The sequence below is a fragment of the Lutjanus erythropterus genome, chromosome 6 (genome assembly GCF_056507025.1).
Source record: "Lutjanus erythropterus isolate fLutEry1 chromosome 6, fLutEry1.hap2, whole genome shotgun sequence".
Lineage (NCBI taxonomy): Eukaryota > Metazoa > Chordata > Actinopteri > Lutjaniformes > Lutjanidae > Lutjanus > Lutjanus erythropterus.
In genome coordinates, this window is record NC_139322.1 from 75,527 (window position 1) to 85,000 (window position 9,474).

The following is a 9,474-nucleotide window of genomic DNA, read 5'->3' on the forward strand; positions in this document are numbered from 1 at the left end:
TCGTGTATCTTGTTATTCGGCGCTCCGTCTTTTCAGTACGTCCAGATGGTGGATTGTTAAACTTTTCTTCTGTGGTTTTGAGCTTTGAGTCCGTCCTGTGTTCAATGAAGGAATCTTCTGGTGGACAAACTACAAACAAGATCCTGCATCATAAACCCTTAGATCTGCTCATTTTGTGAAAAAGACCACAGATCAGGTGTTTTTCTTGTGCCAGTTTGTACATGGATTCTGGATTCTGGATTCTGGATTCTGGATTCTGGTTTCTGTCCATGAAGGATCAGGAAGAAAATCCCATCCTTTCCACAATGTGTTTCTATAGACGATATAACAAAAGATGATGATGTGTTGAAATCTTCTGTCTTTGTAATTTTTTTATTCATAAGAATAAAACTTTAAAATCATCAAAATGTATTGTTTTTCTAAATGAATTCAAGTTAAATCTGAAATCCCTTAAAACACTGAAAGGAACAGAAGCACAAAAATTCTATAATAATTTAAAAGGATTCTGTTTTTAAATGAAGTAACGGCTGAAACCTTCTTCTCTTCCTTTGCATTTTTATTTTATTTACTTCCCTTCTCTCATTTTTGTCATTTCATGTTACTGACTTCCTTATACTTTGACAGTTTTCTATAATTTTCCTGTTTAATCATTACTTACTTTATTATTATTATTATTATTATTATTTATTTATTTATTTATTTATTTTGTATATGTGTGCATGAATATATATACAAGATGATTATTATTATTATTTTTCAGTTCTAGCATGAATGATATGTGTGAGAACCCCCAACACACACACACACACACACACATACACACACACACACACACACACACACACAATTACAGAGCTATTTGTATTTGTCCTTTCTTAGTGTCATCACTGATCAGCAGCATCAGACACTCAAAATTTAATTATTATTATTATCATTGTTGTTGTTGTTGTTGTTGTTGTTGTTGTTGTTGTTGTTGTTGTTGTTGTTGTTGTGTGAGGATCAGCTGTTTCTGTCTGATCGGGGCTCATCATGTTTCTGTTTCTTCACTCGACTCGTTGTGTCTGTCTGATCCAACATGGCGGCCTCTACAGCTTCACGTGAGCTCTTCACGGAGGGAGTCCGCGCGGTGCTGCACACCTGGCCGGTTCTTCAGGTGAGTGTGACCACAGACACACAGGACAGCTGACAGAGGGACAGAGGGACAGACAGCAGGGACACACTGACAGAACAGACTCACTGTAGAGACAACACACGGCAGCATGCTAACAGGCTAAAGCTAACAGGCTAAAGCTAACAGGCTAAAGCTAACAGGCTGCAGCGGTGATCCGGTGTTGAACCTCGTCTGAGGACTGAGATCAATGAGTTAGTGACACATGTTGAGTCATGATCACCATGGTAACTGATGCTAAACTCATCACCTGGTCAGCAGCAGGTTATGTTCAGAGTTTCAGATTAAATCGTCTGTAAAAATCACCGTTCTTTAACTAATTATTGTTCTAACAAGGTTGTTTATGAGCGATATAACTTTAAAACTGAGGGAGGAGGTTAACAATGAAGAGTTGTTGAGCTGAATGTTCATAATATCACCGAACGAATCCATATAATGTAAAAATGAAACATAATGTAACAGCAGCATCACGTTGTCATGGTAACCTCTGTTTGGTGATGCAGAGTCATTTCCCCCGTTTGCTCCAGATCATATTAACTCTTTAAATTGACATGGTTTATAATCCACACAGTAAAATAATGATGAAGCAACTACAGACACTTTGAAGACTTTTTACTGTTTTCTGTTTTGTCTGTGATTTTGCAGCTCAGATCACTGATTAGAAAATTGATCATCATTGATCACAGACAGTTGAACTCGCTTCGTCATTACAGACCTCAGATCAGAGTTTAGATGATGATGATGATGATGATGATGATGATGATGATCCCAGGGGAGGATTTCAGACCTGCAGGACACACATCATGTAAAACAGTGTTCGATCTAAATTAAACCAATAATCAGTAAACTAATATTTTCTTTTAAAACAACAAAAACAAACAGTTAGAAAAATGTTCAAGAAAGTCAAAAGAACGTCACACGTCTGTTACTGAAACTCTGACTTTGATCCAAAGACCTTCAATCCAGATTCTCTGATATTTGGATCAGAATGATTCAGTTCTGTGAAAAACCAGAACAAAATCTACCAGGACCCCGTTTCCCAGAGCCTTCAGTCTGATCTCAGATAGCAAGAGAGGGAAAAGTGTTGGAACGCTGCCCCCTGGTGACTTTTAGGTTGCATCTCAGATCAGTTATTGTCCAAGCAAAGATGACATCACAGACACACACTGAAATATGAAGGAAAAATAATCCTGACAGTTTCCTACAGGAAATGACCAGGAAATGACCAGGAACAGATCGAAGTGTGATCAATAAACTTTGAGTCAATACTGTTAAAACTGTTCTCAGATCGCGGTGGATAACGGCTTCGGTGGCGTGTACGGGCAGCAGAAAGCTGATTGGATGGTGGATGTGGTCCAACAGTACTTCCATGACAATGGTAGGTAACCATGGTAACCTGTCAGCTGATGGCACCGTCAGCGACGGCCTGAAATAATCAATACAAAGACTCATTCCTACAGATTTACGGTTTCTGTAAACCAGACAAGACTAACTGTCGAAGTGAAGACCACCGCAGACCGAACCTGGTGGTCCACAGACGTGTGAGGACCACCGCAGACCGAACCTGGTGGTCCACAGACGTGTGAGGACCACCACAGACCGAACCTGGTGGTCCACAGACGTGTGAGGACCACCGCAGACCGAACCTGGTGGTCCACAGACGTGTGAGGACCACCGCAGACCGAACCTGGTGGTCCATGATGTTAATGTCATTAATGTTATTCAGTCCTGATAAAACAAGACACACTGTAAAAATAGATTGTGTGTGTGTGTGTGTGTCTCTGTGTGTCTGTGTGTGTGTGTGTATGTGTGTCTGTGTGTGTGTGTGTGTGTGTGTATGTGTGTCTGTGTGTGTGTGTGTGTGTGTGTGTGTGTCTCTGTGTGTCTGTGTGTGTGTGTGTATGTGTGTCTGTGTGTGTGTGTGTGTGTGTGTGTGTGTGTGTGTGTGATCAGCTGACCTGCAGCAGTACGAGGTTGAGGACTTCATCGCTCAGTTGATGGATCAGGAGTTTGACACAGTGGTGGATGATGGGAGTTTACCTCAGGTATGTACACACACACACACACACACACACACACACACACACACACACAGTGTTTTTTTTAATGAACGGGTAAAAGACGTCCACATCAGTCTGCTGACATCAGATTATTTATTTATTTTCTAGATATTTTTGACGAGACAACAGGACAGATAAATGAATAAAGAGGGATGACTGTTGATTTATCGATTATTTTCCTCATAAATTGATTAATTGTTTCTGTCACAATCTCATCTGATCCACATATTTGGACCTATTTTTCAACTAGTGATCAATCTGTCATTTTCTCCTTTAATCAATAAGTTGTTTGGTCCATAAAATGTCAGAAAATATTGATCAGAGTCCAAGACGACGTCCTCAAATGTCTCGTTTTGTCCTCAACTCAAAGATCATCAGTTTCCTGTCAGAGAGGAAAGAAAGCAGGAAATATTCACGTTATATTTGATTTCTTGAAGGACGAGTCGTTGCAGTGATGTTCAGGTGTGACGTACCTGTCTGTGTGCAGGTGAGCGTCAGTCTGCTGCAGGTGTTCAGTCAGTGGCAGCAGGGGGCGCTGCAGCAGCTCCAACAAACCATCAACACTCTGAAACCCAGGACGAGTCAGAGGGTCACAGTCATGGCTCCGCCCACTCAGACTGATGACAGCGACGGTGACGAGGAGACGCAGGTACGACTCACCTGTCTCACACACACATACAGAACTGTGATTAGTCCGTTCACACACAGGTGACCTCATCATGATCTGATGATGATGATGATGATGTCATCCCAGCCCCTGCCTCAGAAGTCACAGGTTCAATCTGATTGATTGATAATATAAGCAGGTTGTACTGTTGATAATCTGTTCACCGATCAGTTCGATCAGTTTTATCATTTATTTATGAATCATTTTCTTTAAAACTTTCAATTGGTTATGAGAATAGATTTAATCGATTGTCTTTTGATCAGATAATTGATGATAAATCACTGAATAACTCAACATTTTCAAATAATCAGGAAATAAAATCATGATAGAAAGTAACTGAGTACATTTACATGAGTACTTCATGTAATACTGTACATTACTTCTACTTAAATGTGTCAGTTGAATATTTATACACAAACATGTTTTATTTATAAACAATAAATAACTTAATTCCATTAAATGAACCAAAAAATATTGAAATTAAAGTTAAGTTATCTTTAAACATTTTGCCTCATTTGCATAATGAAGTAGAAATATAAAAAGCAATTAATAAGTAATGGATGGAAATGAAAGGAAAATAAATCAGACATAAATTAATTAATAAATAAAAAAAATAACGTTTAAGTAAAGAAAGAAAAAAAAAAGTAAAAAACTCAACAGAAAATTAAATTACTGGTCATTTTTTCAGACTTTATTGGACGGAATAGCTGAAGGAAGACAGAGAGGACGTCTCTGGACATCACGCTCTGACAACTGAGACCCAGGGACACGCCCACATGTCCATTCATGTCCAAACTGACCCTGTCATAACAGGTCACATGACTGACATCAGTCACATGACTGACATCAGTCACATGACTGATGACTCTGGTTCTTTTTGGATGAAACAGTCACGATGTGTTTGTGTCTTCAGGCGATGGACTGTGAGACGTCCACTTCATCGGTCAGCAGGACAGAGGCTCCTCCCCCTCCTCCTCAGGATGAAGAGGACGGCTGGACGGTGGTCCGTAAGAGGAAGTGAAGAGAACGATGAAGAGCTCCTCCTCCTCCTCCTCAGGATGAAGAGCAGTATGAACTGACCTTTGACCTTCAGGACTGTGTGTCTTTTTAATAAAGAACTCTGGTTTCATCGTCATCGTGGTGCTTTGATGGACAAACTCTGGACCTGAAGGGACACAACAGGATGATGTCATCCAACCAGAGTCCATCTGTTTTTTCTGTTTGTTTTTGTATTAAATGTCTTAAAGCTGCTCTTTCTGTCTCCTGTCTGATGTCATCACACTGCGCTGTTGTGTCAGACTTAACTATGATGTCATCATACAGGGTGTCCACAAAGTCTCTTTACAAACAAAAATTACAAAACAAATTGATAACCTCTGAGTTCACAGAACAAATCTGATCAACGTATCTCATCAAAGTTTTTTAATCACATTGTATTTGTGTATTTCAGGTAAATAAAACCCTAAAAAATGGCTCCTACTCAAGAAAACACACGATGAGTATCGTGGTTCACTCAAACAAAATCGGATACTTTGACTCAGTGAAAGTACAGGATTGAATCTGGACAACTGTCTGTGTAAGACGAGCCTTTGATCGTCCGTCTGTACTGCGTTTATTTAACAGAACATAGTGTGATTAAAAACTTTGATAACCTCACAGAACAAATCTGATCAACGTATCATCAGTTGTTTTTGTAATAAATGTTTTAAATTGACTTTATGGACAGTCTGCACTATGACATTCAACACTATGACAGTCTGCACTATGACAGTCTGCACTATGACATTCAACACTATGACAGTCTGCACTATGACAGTCTGCACTATGACATTCAACACTATGACAGTCTGGACTATGACAGTCTGCACTATTCCATGTCATATTATACAATGAAGTCCTTCACTGGGAGACATGATGAACAGTAGGCGTGTCAGAGTGATGTCAGCTGGAGGGCGTTCGCTCGGAGTCCATCTGCAGGTGACGCTGTTGAGGTGAACAAACATGCTAACATGCTAACATGCTAACATCTATAAAATAACTCATTGATGTACAGACAACCAAGATCTGACGCTGTCCTCAGGACAGATGCTTCTGTCTCCTGCTGCCTCTCAGGTGCTCTGACTCAGGTAGGACAGGTTCAGGTGCACCTCATTAAGTATTTAAAGGGGCGGAGCTAGAGAAGAGTCAGCAGTGATGTGTGTGTGTTCAATGTGTGAATGTCCAAGAAACGGCTGCAGCTTACGATTATATTTATTGTTGATTAATCTGTCAATCACTTTGTCAATTGATAGATCAATTAATCCTGTCGCTACTGTTACAGTCTGGCTCAATGGCTGCAACACAGAGGGAGACGGACACGAGGTGGCGAGCTGAAGAACAAAAACAACAAAACGTGTAGAAATCAGTGGTGCAGGTGTGTGTGTGTGTGTGTGTGTGTGTGTGTGTGTGTAAGAAACAGAAGAAAACGGCGTGCTGGTCTCATGCTGCTGAAGTGTCGTCTCTCTGGCTGCTGACAGCAGGAAAGCAGGGCGACTGCAGGCTGCAGCTAGTTAAAGGGGAGGAGCCACACCTGGCTCAGGTGTGGTTCATCCCACTAACGAACCTCCTGCAAGAGAAAGAAGAGCAGCAACAGGAGCAGGGAGGAGGAGGAGGAGTCACACTACCTTTTCAATCGAAAAATCTTTCACTGTCATGATTCTTCTCAGTATCAGTTACTCTGTTGATCATTTTATGATTAATTGATTAGTTATTTGGTCCATAAAATGTTGAAAACTGTAGATCAATGTTCTCAAAAGACCTCAAAGACCAGAAAGAAAACAGAAAATATTCATATTTAAAAAGCTGAAATAAGAGAATTTGGACATTTATTTAAAAAAAAATATTGAAAACAAGCAATCACTTATCAAAATAATTGACAACTGATTGAATAATTGAATAATCGTTGCAGTTCTACGTGACACTGAATAATGTAACTTCATCAATCCAATCCTTTTTTAAGACTTTTCAAAATCAGACTGAAGACATTTTAAAGGTGAAGTGTTCAACATTTCTGAAGACGTATTTTCAGAGAACAAGTATAATTTTCATTAGTGTTTAGTGACCTGAAGGTCAGAGTTTGATTTTTGATCTACAGAGGAGCAGCAGTCCATCATGTTTCTACAGGAGCCCAGAAAGGACAAATCAAACATCAACTCTACACACAAACTTTAATGACTTGTGTGAGTTTTGCTGTTTGTTTGTTTCCACTTCATGATTTAAGGTTCAAACTTCAGATTATTTAAATGTTTCTAAGGAACTTCGATCTTTTTCCTTCTCCGTGTCCAACATGAACCCTCAAATATAAACATGAGAAATAAACTGCAGCTCTGTTTACACACATACATGTACAGTGTGTCACTCAGGTCAAAGGTCAAAGGTCAACTAGTTTTCATTCATCTTTATTTTCACAGAAGGAGAAACATTCCACACAGACGGACACGTAGAAAAAAAACTCTGGTGATGTCACTGTGATGTCACTGTGACAGGCAGGAGGGGTCGGGGTCAGGGGTCATTTTCAAGGCACTATTTAATATATGAACATAGAAACAGGTGAGAGGTCAGAGGTCATCTGAGGACAACTCACTTTCAGCTACAGAGATCAATACTGCCATCAATTCAGTCATCAGTACTGTTGTCAATATGATCAATACTGTCCTCAGAGTCAGTGAGAGGGTCAGCTACAGTGTGCTCATCTAAACCAAAATTCATCATCATCATCATCATCAGGGAGGTTCAGGAGTCTTAGAAGTCTCTGATCAATAATCAATAAGGTAGATTAAGGACAGGAAGAGGTGAAGTTCAATACAAACAGAAGAAAAAACAAAAACTCAGCAGATTTCAGTCAAACGACAGAAAAGAGAATAAAAACAGAAAATCAGACATAAGTAGAGTTTTAAGTAGAGAAATTAACCATCAACATCGGAGCGTCACGTGACCTGCAGGAGGTCGGAGCGTCACGTGACCTGCAGGAGGTCGGAGCGTCACGTGACCTGCAGGAGGTCGGAGCGTCACGTGACGCATCACGTGACCTGCAGGAGGTCGGAGCGTCACGTGACCTGCAGGAGGTCGGAGCGTCACGTGACCTGCAGGAGGTCGGAGCGTCACGTGACCTGCAGGAGGTCGGAGCGTCACGTGACGCATCACGTGACCTGCAGGAGGTCGGAGCGTCACGTGACCTGCAGGAGGTCGGAGCGTCACGTGACCTGCAGGACGTGTCGAGTGAGGCTGAATCCAAACATTTACACACCTGGACAGTCAACAGGTGTGTGTTCCTGATCGTTTAAAATGGAAACTAGACTATTAATTATTTCATTTTTAATTTTATAATTATTTTGCAGTAAAAATTACATTATTGACCAAATGACATTTAATACTAGTCATAAACATTAATAACGACGACTCCATGACGATTATGACGGTGTCATGTGAGCCTTTAAATAAAATTTATGGAATATTTAGCTTTCTATGACAGTTAAAGATACTACAGTAATACTACAGTAATACTACAGTAGTATAGTAAAATCATACTGTCATAATGTTGCATCATGAACAAGAAGTAGATTATTGATGTAAAAGAGGAACAACAGGGGACCAAACGTGGAACCCTGAGGAACAGTGGATTCAGAAAAACTCACAGACAGTTAACACATGACGCTGTTGAGCTGCAACTAATCATTATTTCCATTAGGAATTAATCTGTTGATCATTTTCTTGATTAGTTGATTAGTTGTTTGGCCCACAGGCATTCATTCATTCAAGAAGCTAGAATCAGAGAATTTGGACGTTTTCTTTTTTTAAAAAAATAAGACAAACTGATTAATCAATTATTAAAACATTCAATTGATTCAGAGGGACATTTGGATTCAGCCTGAATGAGACACTCCACCTGCACAGCCAATCAATCAATCAATCAATCAATCAGTCAATCACTCATTCATTCATTCATTCATTCATTCATTCAGCACAGACAGCTCTCAGACAGTTGAGGTGATAATTTCCTACAGCACATGAACTCAACACTGACAGAGGGAGACACTTCTAACACTCCTCAAACCACTGTGTGTGTGTGTGTGTGTGTGTGTGTGTGTGTGTGTGTGTGCGTGTGTGTGTGAGTGTGTGTGTGCGTTGTGTCTTTATTCATGTGTGCAGCCAGGCGTGTTGCAGACACTGGGCGGCGGTCGCTCTGCGTTCAGGCTGCAGCTCCAACATGGTCAACAGGAAGTCACTGAACTGAGCCGCCTGATCCAGTGGCCACTCGTACTTCTCCAACAGAACCTCGAACAGACCCCAGGGCTTCAGACTGGAGATGTGACGCAACTCACCTGACACAGACAGAAAGACAGGTGCAGGGACAGACAGGTGAGACAGGCAATCAGAGAGATGTTAACTACTACTCCCAGGGTGCAGTTGTAGTTTCTCTGCTCCTGCTCTTGTGGAGCCAGGGTAGAACCGTGGGGACCTTCCCTCTCGTGTCTCCTGGCTGGCCGACCAATAGGTAGCAAGACTGAGATGCCTCGCCTGTCCCAATTGTCCTACCACGC

The 9,474-nt window shown here is 40.8% G+C and overlaps 2 protein-coding genes across 3 annotated transcripts in view; one reads left to right on the forward strand and one right to left on the reverse strand.

Annotated features, from left to right (window-relative positions):
• Positions 1-1,011: 1,011 nt before the first annotated feature.
• Positions 1,012-4,969, forward strand: tsr2 (TSR2 ribosome maturation factor). The gene is made up of 5 exons (XM_084720099.1): positions 1,012-1,153; positions 2,456-2,546; positions 3,122-3,213; positions 3,716-3,877; positions 4,809-4,969. Exons 1-5 carry the CDS (start codon positions 1,076-1,078, stop codon positions 4,914-4,916), a joined length of 531 nt encoding a protein of 176 aa, XP_084576225.1. The 5' UTR covers positions 1,012-1,075; the 3' UTR covers positions 4,917-4,969.
• Positions 4,970-8,864: 3,895 nt separating this feature from the next.
• The window catches only part of srpk3 (SRSF protein kinase 3), a 26,037-nt gene continuing 25,427 nt past the window's right edge, over positions 8,865-9,474 (reverse strand). Inside the window, exon 17 of one of the 2 annotated variants that reach the window (XM_084720093.1) lies at positions 8,865-9,255. In XM_084720093.1, the coding sequence (XP_084576219.1) occupies positions 9,071-9,255 (185 nt within the window). In that variant the 3' untranslated portion in view covers positions 8,865-9,070. The remainder of the gene's footprint in view (positions 9,256-9,474) is intronic. The other variant, XM_084720094.1, reaches the window with a different exon arrangement.

Bases quoted from the DNA above. Each gene is read 5' to 3' on its own strand.
- tsr2 (XM_084720099.1), top strand. From the start codon at position 1,076: ATGGCGGCCTCTACAGCTTCACGTGAGCTCTTCACGGAGGGAGTCCGC. The intron at 1,154-2,455 runs GTGAGTGTGACC...AACTGTTCTCAG, and splicing joins ACACCTGGCCGGTTCTTCAG to ATCGCGGTGGATAACGGCTT. The intron at 3,878-4,808 runs GTACGACTCACC...TTGTGTCTTCAG, and splicing joins ACGGTGACGAGGAGACGCAG to GCGATGGACTGTGAGACGTC.